Source organism: Xenopus laevis, chromosome 8L, assembly GCF_017654675.1.
Source record: "Xenopus laevis strain J_2021 chromosome 8L, Xenopus_laevis_v10.1, whole genome shotgun sequence".
NCBI classification, from domain to species: Eukaryota; Metazoa; Chordata; class Amphibia; order Anura; family Pipidae; genus Xenopus; species Xenopus laevis.
The window spans coordinates 55,565,713-55,582,989 of NC_054385.1; the positions used below are offsets into that span (position 1 = coordinate 55,565,713).

Below are 17,277 nucleotides of genomic sequence, written 5' to 3' on the forward strand. Positions count from 1 at the left end.
ACTTCGCCACCTAAAACCTACCGAGGTACAATGTTAGCCTATCGGGAAGGTCCCCATAGGCTTTCTAAGTATTTTTTTATCAAAGGAAAATTGTTCGATCGATTATTTTTCCTACGATCGTTCAAACGAATTGCGGTAAATCTTTCGACTTCGATATTCGAAGTCGAAGGATTTTACTTCGACGGTCGAATATCGAGGGTTAATTAAACCTCGATATTTGACCAGTAGTAAATGTGCCCATAATTGTTGGGATTGTGCACCAGTTTGAACACAACCCCTATACAGCTATCACAAAATGGTGCAATTAGTCATTATAACTGCATAAAGTTCTCTTATCTGCCACTATCCACATATTTAGAAGACTAGTCATTTGTCAGAAGTCTGCATTACACCTCATAACTCACAACGTCATTAACATGATGTCTCATTCAGCAGGACCTATAATATTATGCTTGTCTAAGAAATCATCCAAGCCACTCTTAAAGGCATTTATAGAATATATATCACAACATCATCCAGCAGGGCATTCCACAACCTCACTGTCCTCACCATGAAGAACCACCAACGCTGCTTCATGAAAGTTCTGTTCCTCTAGTCTAAAGGGGTGGCTTCTGGTATATTGATCCTTTTTATGGGAAAAAAGATCCCCCACTATCTGTCTATAATGCCCTCTGATGAGAGAACCAAGGTGAGAGTTCTGGGCAGACAAGGGAACCGTAAAGTATGACAAGAAGGATGGGGAAAGAGGAAGCGTAGTCGAGGGACAGTTGAGGTCAATACCAGACAATGCAGTACAGAATCAAGAGGCAGGGATGTAATTGAGGACACATGACGGGGTCAAAACCAATCAGTAACACAGTACAAAGTCAGGATCCAAGAGAATGGCCAGTAACAGGCAAAGGTCAGTACAGACAGCGAACTAACAAAAGTCAAAGGTCAAAGAATAGAACGTTGGGCAAAGTGAATAGGGACGTGGTGACTTTAAATATTTGAAATTCGCACCATGCTCAACAACGTCACAAGTCACACAAAAGATGAAGAGGAGAAGACTTGCAGCAGAGAGGAATCCACTGCCTGACAGGTAACCTCACATACACTGTCAAATCAAATTATTTTATTTCTACCAAAGTGTATAACCTTGCATTTATAAACAATGAACCTCATTTCCCAGTTTGCTGCCCAGTTTAACAATTTAATAAAATCACTCTGCAAAGTGGCAACATTCTGCATGGAATTAAAATTTTGCACAATTTTGTAACATCAGCAAAAATAGAAACAATGCTTTTAAAGCAAAAAGAGCAAGGACAGACCCCTGCAATATTCCTCTAACAACACAACAAAATGTTCAGTATACCTGTACCACCACTCTTTGTAATCTTTTAGAAAGTTCTCTATCCAACTACAAATTCAATTCCTTAATGTAACCTTCATTTAACCATTAACTTTCTGTGATACTATATCTAATGCTTCAGCAACGTCTAAGTAGATTACATCCACTGCCATCCCAGAGTTGAGGTTCCTGCTCACCTCCTCATAAAAGGCAATTAAATTAGTCTGGCAAGATCTGTTTCACATAAAACCATGCTGGCACAAACATAGTTTTATGATTTGCAATGAATCTTATTCCTTAAATGGATCCTGTCACTGGAAAACTTGTTTTTTTCCAAACGCATCAGTTAATAGTGCTTCTCCAGCAGAATTCTGCACTGAAATCCATTTCTCAGAAGAGCAAATAGATTTTTTTATATTCAATTTTGAAATCTGACATGGGGCTAGACATTTTGTCAATTTCCCAGCTGCCCCGGTCATATGACTAGTGCCTGCACTTTAGGAGAGATATGCTTTCTGGCAGGCTGCTGTTTTTCCTTCTCAATGTAACTGAAGGAGTCTCAGTGGGACATGGGTTTTTACTATTGGTTGTTGTTCTTAGATCTACCAGGCAGCTGTTATCTTGTGTTAGGGAGCTGTTATCTGGTTACCTTCCCATTGTTCTTTTGTTTGGCTGCAGGAGGGGAAAAGGGAGGGGGTGATATCACTCCAACTTGCAGTACAGCAGTAAAGAGTGAATGAAGTTTATCAGAGCACAAGTCACATGACTTGGGGCAGATGGGAAATTGACAATATGTCTAGCCCCATGTCAGATTTCAAAATTTAATATAAAAATATCTGTTTGCTCTTTTGAGAAATGGATTTCAGTGCAGAATTCTGCTGGAGCAGCACTATTAACTGATTAATTTTGGAATCATTTTTTTTTTTCCCATGACAGTATCCCTTTAATAACCTTTGAAAAGCTTTCCTACAACTGATGTCAGGCTAACCAGCCTATAGTTTTGAGGATGTGAACAGAATCCCTTTTAGCAGCACCACCTTAGCAATTCTCCAGTTTCTCGACACCATGAATCCTGAAAAGTCTAGAAAAGAGTTCTGGCAATCACAGAGCTAAGCTTGTTTACATGATGAATATATGTGGTCCCAGACCTTTGCTTATCTTTACATGATATAGTCTCTTCTGAATTTCCACTTATGTGAACCATGCATCATTATTTGTATTACAAGAGTTGGGACTATTAAACTGGTTCCCCACTTGACAGATGAAAAATAACAGTTCAGAATCTCTGCTTTTTCCCTGTTCTCGCTGAACAATTAACCCTAACTAATTTTTTTGGGTTCAATATACTCAATGCTGCAATAACCTTACCCTTTTCCATTTCTATTTATGCTTTGGCTTATTTTTTTGGTGCAGAAATTACTGTAGGTTGTTTTTAACTGTTTTGAGTTGTGTGATCATTGGGGTTTATATTGGTTGTCCTTCCTGTCAATCTTTTAGGGTATAAACTAAAACAGATTAAGATCTCAATCGCCCCCAATACTAGGGTCACATTTAGGCACTAATTTATTAAAATGTGAGATTAGAGATCACCAAACAAAAAATCACTTACTTTCTATCCATTCCTTTTAGAGTTGTATTTATCAAATGCTGAGGAAGGAATAGAAAATTTGTGAATTTTTCTGTGGTGAACTCTAATCTCATGTTTTCATAAATTTGCCCCTTAGTTTCAGTGTATATCTCTTTAATCAAAAGCACTTATTGTAGATGTTGTGAGATTAATGACTAGGGGGGTTATTCATTAAGGTTCAAGTTGTGTTTTCCATGAAAATCTGAGTTTTAGAGGTGATTTTTTTTTGGTCAAAACTCACATATTCAGGCAAATTTTTTTTAAAAAAACTTGAATATTTCTTGGCTTTTTAAAAAGAACTTTTGAGATTTGTAATACCCTGACAATATAGCTTCAGTTTGAAAATACATCATCTAAAACCTGTCAAGGTCATGTAGGAGTCAGTGACAGAGGTCCCTTGAACCATTTGAAGATGTTAATAGCCATCATGGTGTTCGAGTATTTTTCTGAGGTTTTTGGCTGAAATCTTGAATGATTCAACAAGCTGTTTTTTTCACCAAAAACTCGATCAATATGAGTTTTCGGGTTTTGCAACTCAAACTCCCAGAATCGAGTTTTTCCCAATTGAGTTTTTTTCTTAAATAAGATACCAATCAAGAGTTTATTATATAAAAACTCAAACTTTCGACCTTTGATAAATAATCCCCTAAATGTTTTTTTCCTTCAAAGCTTCAAATCTTTAATTTGGAGCAGAACTCATATTTAGTGAAGCAGAAGATTCCATTAGGCTACATTTCATTTAAAACGGAGCCCATGGATCTCAGCCTATTTCATTTTGATTTCAAATATCACTAAAACATCACTAAAACACTTTTCTTAACGGCCATTATTTTTAAGCAAAAGCAAAAAAAAAAAAAGCCATTACTGCTCAAGTGACAAGGAGAAGTCTGATGCATTATAAATGGAAGGAAAGTCCTCTACATAAAAGTAAATCAGACTCACATTTGGTTTAGGAGCTAATGAGCTGGGCTGTGTTAGGAATAGGTTTAACCTCTTTGCAACTGACAGTTTAAATTAAATACTTGGGCTCTGTGGCACATTCACATTAAAGTAGGTGTTTTATTCTATTGCTTTTCTTTGCGATAGTTATAAAAAAAAATCCTTCATACAGAAAGGTAAGGAAAGATATCATTAGTTGTACAGGACCCACATACAGTAACACTGATATCTGCCTTTCTTGCCTATTTATGTATAAGCCTCCTGTGTAAAACTAATGTCACACATTAATGTTCCCATTACATTTAATAGGAATCACCATATCTGCCTTTCTTGCCTATTTATGTATAAGCCTCCTGTGTAAAACTAATGTCACACATTAATGTTCCCATTACATTTAATAGGAATCACCATGAGTACAGCACATTTATGTGACTGCTGTCTGAAAATGTGGCTGAGAATCAATCAACAACAATTCCCACCCTATCAACATTATGACCTTTACTGGAAGAAAACACATGACAATAGTCGTTATGAAATTTGGTATATCTATTGCCAGATTTACATTGGATCTTGAATTTTGCCACATTTATTCTTGAGGAAGTAAACAACTGCTCCCACTGTATCTTTTAGTGTGGTTCCAAAATGGCACTTGTTTCTGCAGGTATAGGATCCATTATCCAGAAACTGTTATCCAGAAAACTCTGAATTACGGGAAGGCCACCTCCAATAGACTACATTTTTCATCAAATAATTCACATTTTTCAAACTGTTTCCCATTTTCTCTGTAAAAATAAAACAGTACCTTGTACTTGACCCCAACTAAGATATAATACCTTTATTGGATATATATACCTGTATTGGATGCAAAACAATCCTATTGGGTTTATTTAATTTTCAGATTTTTTTTAGTAGATTTAAAGAATGGTGATCCAAATTACGGATAGATTCCTTATCCAGGAAAACCCCAGGTCCAGAGCATTCTGGATAACAGGTCCCATAACTGTATTAAAAGAGTATACCTGTAGGGGCAGAAAACATTTAAGATTACAAGTTTATTAGGTAGACCTAAGCAACAGTTAAATTATTTAACCCAGAATACTACCTAGTTGGTTGCTAGTTGGATATAATTTGATGCCATTAATATTCTCCTGCAGCTAGAAATGAAATGCATTCACTCACAACTTATTATTTTCAGTGTACACATAACATGCAATCTAAAGAAGACATTTATGGAGCAGATGAATGATAAAATACATTGTCTGGTTCTGCTTAAATGGTGTGTTGAGCAAAATTGAGATATGGCAGAACTTGCGTATAATTGATATTGAACCAAGTTATATAAAACAAGTAGGTTTTCTCTTAGGTGATAGTTATAAACATACAAAGTATTGTGGTTAAAGGGCACCGATCACCCTGATTTATTTTACCCTACCAGAGGTGCCGTCTAATAGAGGCTGCACTTGGTGGAGAATACAATAGTTTTTTGTTTTTAAAAATAGCCCACTTCCAGAGCCACCCACACGGGGCGGAAGCTCCTGGTGCATGCTGCCATGTTATTGAGTTATGAGTGAGTGAGTCTCACAAGCTGACGTCACACACATGCACATAAACAGCGAGTTGCGGCAATCGCTTAATATGCACATGCATGTGCCTCAACATGGCCACCCACACTGGGAGCTCTCTCCTGGTGCAGTCAGCCTAGCACTGACAGGGGCAATTTTTTTAGAGAAAAAAAAAAGATACTACAGTTACCCCCAACCAGAGTGTGGGCTCTATTAGCTCTCACCTCTGGTGACAGGGTGACCGGTACCCTTTAAGATCGGACTCAACCTTATAAATGGTGAGCCATGTGTCCTGTGCTCCATCAGTAATCAATAACATCAACAATGACATAATTACAAAACATAATATCAAGGTTTACAATAAATTACTTAACTATTGGCATTAAGACACTTTTTTTTGCTTTATTTTATAATGTATGACACATACTTTCAGACTGTAAGCTCCAGAGGGCAATTTACTGGTTTCATGTCACTATTAGAATGTTTATATTTTGCGTTGCAGTTTTTTTCTTTTCTTTTTGCATTTTCCCTCTCCTTGTCATATCACAATAGGTTTGTAGTTATAAATAGAAAATGTATAATGACAGCATTTGCATCATTATAAGAATTACTGTGTGAGCGTGTGAAGCTGTGAGACATTGCAGAATGATCTGTCTGCTAGAATCTAAGCCAAAGAGGGCTGCTTTTCTGTAAGAGAGACATTCCATCTGATTTTGTTTTCAAGTGAGGTCACTGATTTCATGAAGTCAAATTTAGCACTGTAGTAAACAGATGGAGCAGACATAATTTGTGCACATGACACATCATTCTTTTCAGTGGCAAAATGGAGTCGCTGTGAAGAAGAAATAGTGGCTGCTCCATACAGTATGTATAGTTATTACATTTTCTATCATTGGAATAAAAAAGCAGTGATCAGCTTAAAGCAGCACTGACACATACAGCTCACTTTCAGTAACAATTACATAGTTAATACATCTTTCAAGCCCTCTCCTATTCATAAGCCTCTTATTCAAATCAATGCTCAAATCAAGTCTCTTATTCAATAATAAGCTACATAACTCAAAAACCACAAATAATAAAAAATGAAAACCAATTGCAAATTGTCTCAGAATATCACTCTCTACTTCTAAAGGTTAATGTAAAGGTGAAAACCCCTTTTAACCTTTTTCTTTTTTGCTATCTAGTCTCATTGTTGGTCACATTCTCTCCACTGACCTTCCCCTTAATTTTGACTCTCTAGGCTCCCATTATTTTCTCATCCAGTTTAATATCTGATCTACATATTTGCTACACTCAAGGGTTGTCTCCCTTTTATTTTCTTTGACCATAGTCATGTTCATATTCTGAAGAATTCACCACAGCCTCCTCTTCTTCATTCTGTTTTCCGTCTCTGATTTCCTAATGAAGCCCCCTTACTGAACATTTTACTCCCTATTTTATTTCTACTACTTCTGCTCTTTTTTAACTATATATCCCCAGGCTGTTGTACCATTTAAGAGGTCAGCTAATGAATTCACATCTTATTGATTGAGGAAGCCAAAAAGCTGGAGGTAATAGCACTGCAGTTAAGACTATTATATTATTTTATATAAATGTGTGTGTGTGTACAAGCACTAGTATGTGTCTGTGTTTAAAGTTTTATTGATTTTGCCAGGACCTTGCAAAAACAACCACACATTCTGCAGAATGACAGCATCAGCAATCTGCTGCATAACTTTTTGGAGGAGATGTCCTTGTTAAGGACTAAAAAGACTCCTTTACTAAAGGAGAAGGAGGTAATTATTTATGGCATGAATACATTCAAATGTGGTGTTTAAGAGCTTTTGTTAAACAAAACATTGCACTCCTTATTCCAAAACCTAAAGGAGAGAGAAAACTGTAAAACCTACAGAAAGCAACTGAAGAGTTTAGGAAATAGTTATATGAATACTTTAAAGGGATTAAATGGGTTTTTTTCTCCAAAAAGCATCAGTTAATAGGGCTGCTCCAGCAGAATTCTGCACTGAGATTTGTTTCTCAAAAGAGCAAACATATTTTTTTATATTTAATTTTGAAATCTGACATGGGGCTAGACATATTGTCAGTTTCCCAGCTGTCCCCAGTCATGTGACTTGTGCTCTAAAAAACTTCAGTCACTCTTTACTGCTGTAAAGGTAACCAGATAGCAGCTCCCTAACACAAGATAACAGCTCCCTGGTAGATCTAAGAACAGCACTCATTAGTAAAAACCAGGTCCCACTGCAACACATTCAGTTACATTGAGTAGGAGAAACATCAGCCTGCCAGAAAGCAGTTCTATCCTAAAGTGCTGGCTCTTTCTGAAAGCACATGACCAGGCAAAATGACCTGAGATGGCTTTCTACACACCAATATGACAACTAAAAAAATACACTTGGTTCAGGAATTAAATTTTATATGGTAGGGTGAATTATTTACAGTCTAAACAGTGTCATTTAGAAATGAAAACTACATGATAAAAATCATGACAGAACCCCTTTAATTTTACTGTGGAAAATAGTGTTTAGTTTATGTGCCTTGCAGGGATGATTCTGGATAATAGCACCGTTTCTGTATGATGGTTCGGCAATAGGATTTGCTCAGTTGGTCTAAAAGATTTGGCAAAAATATAGTGATTATTTTCTGTATCTCAGAGCAAAGAATGGATTATCTGTATCTCATTTCAGTGGTCTTACTAAGATCCAAATCACTTGCTAAATCTTGAGAAGTTATGAAAAATCTTATTTAATCCAATTCCTTCATGGCTGAAAGGTCTAAGAAAGGAAAATAGGAGTATGAGCCCATCTGTGTGTTGTAATTTCCATTTTCTTTTTTGCATGCTACCCTTCTCCTTCATCTAGCTTCATCTATCTATCCATCTGAAAGCTGTCAAGCTCATTAACCCTGACCTAGAGGCATGCTTGTTTACCCTATTGATACAGCATGCTACTCTTTACCATCTCCCATTCCTTCTATAATTATATTAATACATTGTCAAAGCTTAATGCTTTTTTGTTCATGATACTGTAAATAGTCTTGCCTTTGTCCTTTAAGCAACTTCTAAAAACCCTCCCGTACTTTATCCTCTCTTGTATAGACTATGAAACCTACTGCAGGCTTCCCAGACTCCTACCGCATACCTCTTCCGTTATTAAAGGCTAGGAATAGTCTTTTGCTTCTAGATTTCTTTCTAATGATGATTCTGAAGTAGCAATGGTTTCATGATTTATCTCAAGCTAAGCATAAATTATAAACAGAATCAGTCGTAAGGAATCAGCATTATTGCTAGATAAAATAGGAAGTTGCCATGGTAGGGAAAGTTTGCTACAGGTGGACTCACAGAATGATGAAATAAGGTTGATTGATATGTATGGGGTGGTTAATTAGATAACAAAGGATGTTTTTATAAGCCAATGAAATGCTGCTCTTAATACAATAATAATGTGATTTTATGTTGTAAAAAATCATGTAACAATCAGAAGGAGAAAGCTCTCCTGGCTGCTGAATACAATTGTGTTTGAAGCTTGTTATCATCACAAAAAAAATCTTCCTTCTCTCTGTTTTCAAAGGACTGTGTGGGTGATTCCTAGGCCCAACAGAACTAAAGCTTAAAAATGTATATGACTAGAAATTCTGTATTTTATATACTGAAATTATTGTACCAGCCCAAAGGTTCAGCGTCCCTATAACAGAAATGATCAAGGCCTTTTAAATTGTCCACATTAGCTCCCCATCCTGGACCTACTGAGTCAGTGACACTGCACATGCTCAGCATGTTATGGACTACAGTTGAAAAGCTAAGCTTAGGAACCATAGGAAATCATTAGAATCGGATGTACAGGGGGAGCTACTGTGGCATCTTCAGAGGCACATATCTTTAAATCTGCTAAAAGGCTATGGTTCAGAAAACCAGAATCTTATGTTTAGCTTTTATAGCCTACTTCTTTTTTAAGAATTAGCTTTCCTTTAAACTTTTCTTCTAGTATTCTCCAACTCTCACATAAAACAGAAGCCACTCATCTGCTGTTAAAATCCATATTATGGCTTCCTGTTAAGCAAGGGATAACTTACAAAATCTTTCTGCTTACTTTCAAAGTCCTTCACTTCTGACCTCACTACATCTTCACATACATCTTTATATATTGACGGTTGTCTCCTCCATCCCTTGCAGTTCCACTTTCATTTAAATCTATCCACATCCACTGCCATCTTGTATGTTAAAACCTTTCCCTTGCTGCTCTTCAGCACTTATTACCCTCCAATCCACCCATTATCACTTTAAGTTGTATAGGGCAGGGACTTTCTTCCCTCGTGTTCCTTATAACCTAGCACATTGTAACGTTATGTATATTTATTTTGAAAATGTTTGCTCCCTTTTCTATATTAGTGCCTTTTTCTACTTTCTAGCAATACCATTACAAATTTCCCTTATTGGCAGGGAACTCTATGAATAAAGTCAGTTACAGCTGTTATGGTGCATCTTTGGCTGATTACATGGATAATGGTGTCTTCTCACAATATTACACAGAAATACTCTCAGGTATTGTGAACTGAGCAAAAACTCTTCTCCCAATGTTTATACAAGTAAAGGCACAGATGAATATTTAGGCAGAAAATTGTTTTGTTTGATTTCACTCTATTTTCAAACAGTACTTTTAGACTACCAACAGCAGCCATAAAATGTAATTTCCACATGATTTTAGTTGCAAAAATGCAACTAAAATCATGAGCAATTAGCTATTCCGCCTCTGCAGTTTCCCCACTCTGGTCTGGTGTTCTGGATTGTGCTGTTTGTACATGAATATCTTAGTGATTTCTGAATCTGCACGCTCTCTTTCACATCCATGTCCTCAATAACGAATGTACTTTGTCAGCTAGAAAGTGCACTCCATTTCATCAAAAGAGACTTTATTGTTAGTAGCCTACCTCCATTCATAGAAAATCACAGAAGGAGAGACTGAGCAAAGAAACGGAGAAGTGAGTTATTAAAAAATAAGCTGTACAAAGGCAATACTCTGATAGTAACTGAGCACACTTGCTAAATTCAGACTTTGCATATTTCAAAGGGTCATGATTTCAGTTCCACTTAGAGACATAACTGAATACATTGTTAGGCAATAGCACACTGGAATTTGGGGATTTTTTATTAAATCTTTCTGCTAAAGGATTAACAGCCTTTTGGCAATCGTTGGACTACAACTTCCCTGGCCCAAGGTTTTGCAAAGGCAGTACTATTTGCTGCCTGTACAAGCAGGGGATAAAGGGGTGTTTAGCCCCTTTATGATAATATGATAGAATGATTTGTTAATCTTACACCTGTGTCCTTTAATTGCCACAAAAAAGAGTTCTGGGTATTAAACAGCAAACACCCTTGTGTTATTATTACTGTCATTCTACAGTCTCCAATTTTCAGAAACTGAGAATCGTGAAAGTGCAATTAATTAAAGTGTGCAATTATAATAATAGTTACATAGCACTATGTTTTTTTTCCTCTAAAAATTCGAGATTTCTAGTGAAAAAACTAATTTTTTTTGATATTTTAACATTCAGATTTTAATAAATAACCCCCTAATGTCTGTCTCTAGCCACTATACTGACGTAGCCCAACAAAGTCCAGTACAGGGAAAGCTTCCTCTGTACATAAGTATTTAAAACTACCAGGGGAAACATCAAAGTGACCATCTTGAGAGCAGATTAATGATCTGTTTTGCTTTCCTATTATAAAGCCATTTAAATACTTTTTGAGATAACCGTAGTGGGGTCCCCTGGGCTGAAAAGACTGTCATTCAACTGTACTGTAGTTCAAAAGATTCTGTATTGAATCTGTATTGCAGATGACAACATTTAGCAATGTGAGATTTTCAAACACTGCCCTGTTATTATGTATTCATTATTCATATATTATATTTAGTGGTTAGTTTACATTTGTCAACAGTAGAGTAAGGCCAGTGAGATCAGCTAGAATATTCAGAATAATCTGAAAAGAATTTGTTGTTTGTAAATAATCAGATGAACTCATATTATACATACATAGGGATGAAGGGTATGTAAAACAGGTAACGAACAAGGGGCCTTCCTAGGTATAGGGTTTGGGAGTATCTAGTACATATTTTATCTACCACTCTACGCATTCATTTAACCCTTCAAGTGCTGAGATGTTAACAAATTTGTCCTCGGCTCAAAACTTCTGCCAGACGCTGTCTCCTGTCCACAATCTAATACTATCTATACTAATCCATTCAATACAAACAAACTTTAATGATACAATAATCACTGTATAAAATCTTTTAAACAACATTTAGAAGTCAGTGCTAGATGTATGTTATATTTAAAAGTCAATGAGGCCACCAATTATTTTGTATATGGGAATGACGAGGACATTTTCACCCTTGAATATGATTGTTTAGGGTAGATAGTATGAAGAATATGAGTCCCAAGGCAGAAGAACTTTTAAACTTGGTAGTTTAACGGGTGCTCTTGGCCACCATTTCTGTTGTTGAGCTCAGCAATGACATTATTATCTGTGAATGTATGACCAACTAAAATTGGACCAAAAGTTACTTAATAAATTCAGTAAACATTGCATTGCCTCTGTTTATTTGTTTCTAACGTTTACAGCACTGCTCTCGCACAGGAACTTTCCATCCTACTATAAACATGATATCGTTTTAGCTGCAACACAATGCCACAACTTGGAAAAGAAGTATTTTTATAGAGATAAAGTACTTGATGTGTATGTAGAACAGGAATGTAATAAACTGTGTTTCAGCAGAATAAAAATGCACCTTAACGCAAATAAATGGACTACACTCTATAAAGAGACTACAAATGCTAGAAACAAATACACACAAATAGGGCAATCACTCTATAATGCTTGCATAGCTGTCTTATGCTAAAGGGATTTATTTATGTTAAAGCGCTGAATAACTTGCTGGTGCTTTATAAATAAATGATGATGATTTATTTTATTCCTGTGCTTTGCTCTCACTAACTAGATTTAAGCTTCAGGACATTCTTAGTGTTGTTTCTAAATGTCTGGCATAGTCTAATATCTGACAATACCTGTTTCAATATTCTGCCCATTTTGACTTTTGCCACTTCTTCTAAGAAGAAATTTGTTGATCTGCTACTCTTTAACATAGCATAAAGAGCCATATATAATTCGCCATTACTCACTTGGATATACAGTACAGTACTGTAAAATATCATATAATTTTTTTCCTTGCTCTGAAAGTTAATTTCCTATGCATCCTTATTCTAGTGTTATTTCACAGATAGATTTATGTAAGATCTTAATTCCTATATAGAGCTATTACAAGAAGGAAAGTAAAGGGAAAAAATAGAAGAGCATATGGACAATAAGTAATTGGAGCTGATCTGCAGTGAGCCAGATGTAGGCCTCCAAAGTACTCCAAAGTACTTTTATGGTCCCAGTTTGCCATGTTTCTTATTATCCAGCCAACCATTAGTATGTTATTTGATCTAGTAGTTGTCCCATTACATGAAAAGGGGAAAGAGGGAAGAATGTTAACATAAGATAACTTATGTGGCTGGCACTTAAATGGACAGTGTAACTCCTTGTTCTTCTTTAAATTAGATTACCAGTATACAATCTCTCCCTGCACTCTTTGTTGTGACTGTTTTGTTAGAGGGTGTCCATTATAAAGAGGAATTATCTGTGTATGTGCCCTGTTTAATACCAAAAACATCGATTTTAGATTAAATCAAAAACTATGTTCAGCACAAGCCCTATTTGTTGAATTTATGTTGAACAATGTTGTATATTGCCCTTATATATGGCTGGGAAGGGAACTAAAGGAAAGCTTTACCAACTACAATAAAGCTTTTTTATGTTCATGTAGCTAGATCACCACTCAACTTATAACAACAAGACACTATAGCAACATGCAGTATCTAAGAATACCTATGGCTAATAATGTAGTATGAAGGAAATCTAAGCATGAAACAAGTTATTAATCTTAACAGGAATAAACTATGACAGAGTTCATGTGTATTATGTTGCATCCCTTGGAAAAATCAGTAGATTGATTAAGATGTGGAAGAGTCACTTGAAGTATAATGAAACAGCCCTGACCTCATCAAATCCCTCTCTAGGCTCACTCTTGTAACGTCATATTTATGCAGTTAATGTCACTTCTATACCAGGGACAAGTGTTAAAGATTGGTTTCTGCAAACAAGTTTAGATCAGGTTGTCCAGCTAGATAGATGTGGCCCTCCAAGAAATGTTTATGGCCATCTAAATGCCCCAAATCTCTATAGATCTCATTGTTTAATAATCTGGCCTTTTTACCATGAAAATACGAATACAGTATGCTCAGGGACTGCATGTATGACATCATGTTATCATACATTATGATGCAATTACATAATTATAATACAATCCAGCACTGAACACATTATAACAAATAATCAGCCCACTCTATAAAAAGTTGAACACTGAATCATGGAATCCTTTCAATAGTTGAACAACTTTCTGCATTATCATTTCATCTATGACTATTTGACATCCTTTATCTGACAGATATTACAATGCAGAAACGCTGCTTGACAGTAATGCTGCTTGAATATCAGATAGCCATGCTGTATGTATTGTGCAAGGAATGATAGGGACCAGCATTATGAATAGCAGCGAATGACTGAGGCTATTTTAGGCTAATGCATTAGATTCCACAACTTTTTAACATTGCTCAGTGTCTCATTTTTTTTTTACAGATTTTGTCTCATAATAAGAGACTAAAGAGCATAGTTTATTGAACAAAAACATACTATTCTCAAGGTTGGATCTATGGCTATCACTATCTCGTCCGTTATGGTTTTGGCATTGTAGATGAACAAATCAGAGTGCATGCAATTCATGAATTTACTGTAAATCTTTATCTAATAAAACATCATTGTCTCCCAATATGGAAACCTTTTGCTGTTGTAAACACATGTTTTGCATGTACTGTACTAAATTGCAATAAATAAATACTGTTGAGGTATTGAGAGAACAGGACCCTGTCTCTTAAGCTTATACTACCAGTGCAAAGTCACATTGTAACAAGGTAATGTGTCAGCTATATAATGCAATCAGTCACTTATTGATCCAGTAGATCATCATTTACGTACATGGCATATTACAATGCCAAAGAGAAGGCTCGTTTCACTTGTATTTTGTAAATGTGAAACCTTTCTTTACGTATAAACTAAAGATTTTAAAAATATTAAAAAATATGAAACTGCTTGACGGAGATGTTAATCTTTATACTAACTTTTCATATGTTATGGGGTTACCTGTTCTAAGCACTTTTTGCCTTAGTATTGATTATACTGTCTCTTTTCAGCCTGCAAATGAAAAACCTAGCTGGTTGTCGGTGTCACTGACCAGAGCAACAAAAAGTATTTTATGGTTATTATTGTTTTTAATGTTTATCTTTGTCGACATAATACTCAAAGTTTATTTTAGCGGGAACTACCCCTTTAAGGCAATACCTTTTAAGATGGAAAATATGTGCCCTGGGTTACAAAGCAGACATTTTAAAGACACATTTTGTGTAATTAATAGAAATGTATTATGCCCATTATCTAACTAGCCACATATGATTTCCCCTCACTTCTTAAATAAATTCAGACTGAACTCTAAACAACTCATTGCTTTCCAAAGACCATTCAGATTATTCTAGTGCACAAAGGTTTAAACACATAGAATGTATTTGTGTTAATTAAACTTGTAAAATGCAATGAACACAGAACATATATATCTTTCAATAATAACAAATACCATTTGCTGTATAATGCTTAGATTTACATAGCCAGTAATAGTATTCAGTAGCTTTTTAGTACATTTACAACATAAATCCAAATCTCATTAAAGAGAATTTCATTTGAACATAAGCACATTTGCATTCATCTGATCCTGTTTGAAAGTGCAACCATACTTTGCATGTGGTCATTAAGAATGAACAAAGGCTTCACAATAATCATAATTATGATATTGATTATGCATTATTTATTATCTTGGATCTGTTCAGTTTTGCACTTACTCAAAAAAATGAATAAAAAGCAGAAATAGAGGCATTATTAAGGAAGGTGTAATATGTGATGTTTTAAAGTATCTCATAATAACTGTAAATATAATACACACACCTTAAAGCAAATTTACAGCTCCCATATTACTGGTGCATATTTGGGATGTATCTGCGAATGGAACATGTTCCCGACTTATAATATTTAACAATACAGATTTCATGCTGTTTGTTTTCATCGATCCTCCAACCTTCTGTCTATTATTCATTTTAAATTTGTGTCCAGTCTTATTTCAGCATCTGTCCAGCGAGACTGTATTCCTGTCACATATATAGCAATTTCATACTCAGTCCTAGCTGACCTGTTTAAGATAATTAGCATCTCCTCCCTCCAGAGCTGACAGCATCATGAGCTGTAAGGCATTCCCACACATGCCGTCCAGCCTGGAGTCATGTATTTGTTTCTTTGATGCATTTTTCAGTCACATAGATTAGCATGAAAGAAGTTAACATATTCTACAAATAAGAAGACGACAGACAGACGATTTCATATCACTAGTATATATATATAATGTATGGTATAAATATTATATACTCGCCAAAGAAATCCGTGGGTGCCCAAACTACCAGCGGAGTGTACCGAGAATCTCTCTGGGATGCAGCAGGTTAAACTGCTCATAAGTGATATAACTGGTTATATGCTGCTAATACCTTAACAGCCAGGATAGGAATTTTTCTTGGATGAACAGTTATACATAGCCGTATACTATCCTGATTTACTCCTAATAGCCTGTTCCATACTGCTGGTTCTTTGGATCGGACACATTTTTGCACATTTTCTGTTTCAAATGCATCTTTTTATGCAGCAGATGATGTTTTATTTTGAGGCAGTGCAGTATGTTCCCACACACACACACACACAAAGTCAACCAATGAAATATAGGAATTACTATATGGTACTCGTTGGAACCAATGACGTGAGGTGCAAATTATCACCTGCTATTTTATTATTTTCACCAAAACAAAAAACCCATGCACAAATCCGTGTGGTGAGAGTTTCAGGTATTTCCCAACACAATTCATCACACTGGAATATCCACCTCTTATAGCAAATGAGCTGTCCATGGTGCTTAGCAATGAGAGCTACTGCCTACTGTATGTATAGACTGAAACCCCGAGCAACAATCATGTGTAGGAGATCACTAACAGGCACACGCCAGATTTAAACCCCCTTCCGCAACGTGAAACTATCAGTACATCATTCGATTTTAATTTGCAAAAGAATCTGCTAACATTCCTTCCATAAGCCTTCCATTCTGTTCCTGATCTCTACAAACAGCCGAAGCAAGGCAGCGTTCAATACACACTCATCCACAAGGCAAACAGCACTGAATCTGTGTGCATTTAGTAAAGCTCTGCATGATATGACCCTGCATTAGATCACACATTCCCTGTTCTCATTTATTGCACATTCTATTAGAAATCACTGCCAAAGCATGGCATGCATAGGACCCCTTAAAACCCACTGCATAGTAGAAATACAGAACGATACAGTACCTTTCATCCAGTCTACTACTTGCTTGGGGCTCCACTTGCTAATAGGTTCCATTACAAGAGCCATCACCAGATTACTTTATCAGTCACCCAAATGAAGGAAAAATATGATAGAATATTTTCAGAGCATGGCTGTAATGGGAGATCAGTCAGGATCTTATATTGCAGTCTAAAGCCAAGATGTTGCTTTGTCCCTCCAGGATTCGCCTGCACTGATTCAGTAATGTATAAAATTACACTGC

At 36.0% G+C, this 17,277-nt stretch overlaps 1 protein-coding gene across 3 annotated transcripts in view; it reads right to left on the minus strand.

Moving 5' to 3' along the window:
* LOC108698914 (connector enhancer of kinase suppressor of ras 2-like) overlaps window positions 1-17,277 on the minus strand; it is a 306,790-nt gene extending 289,513 nt beyond the window's left edge. For all 3 annotated transcript variants that reach the window (XM_041572777.1, XM_041572776.1, XM_041572775.1), the window contains exon 1: window positions 17,039-17,277. In XM_041572777.1, the coding sequence (XP_041428711.1) occupies window positions 17,039-17,102 (64 nt within the window). In that variant the 5' untranslated portion in view covers window positions 17,103-17,277. The remainder of the gene's footprint in view (window positions 1-17,038) is intronic.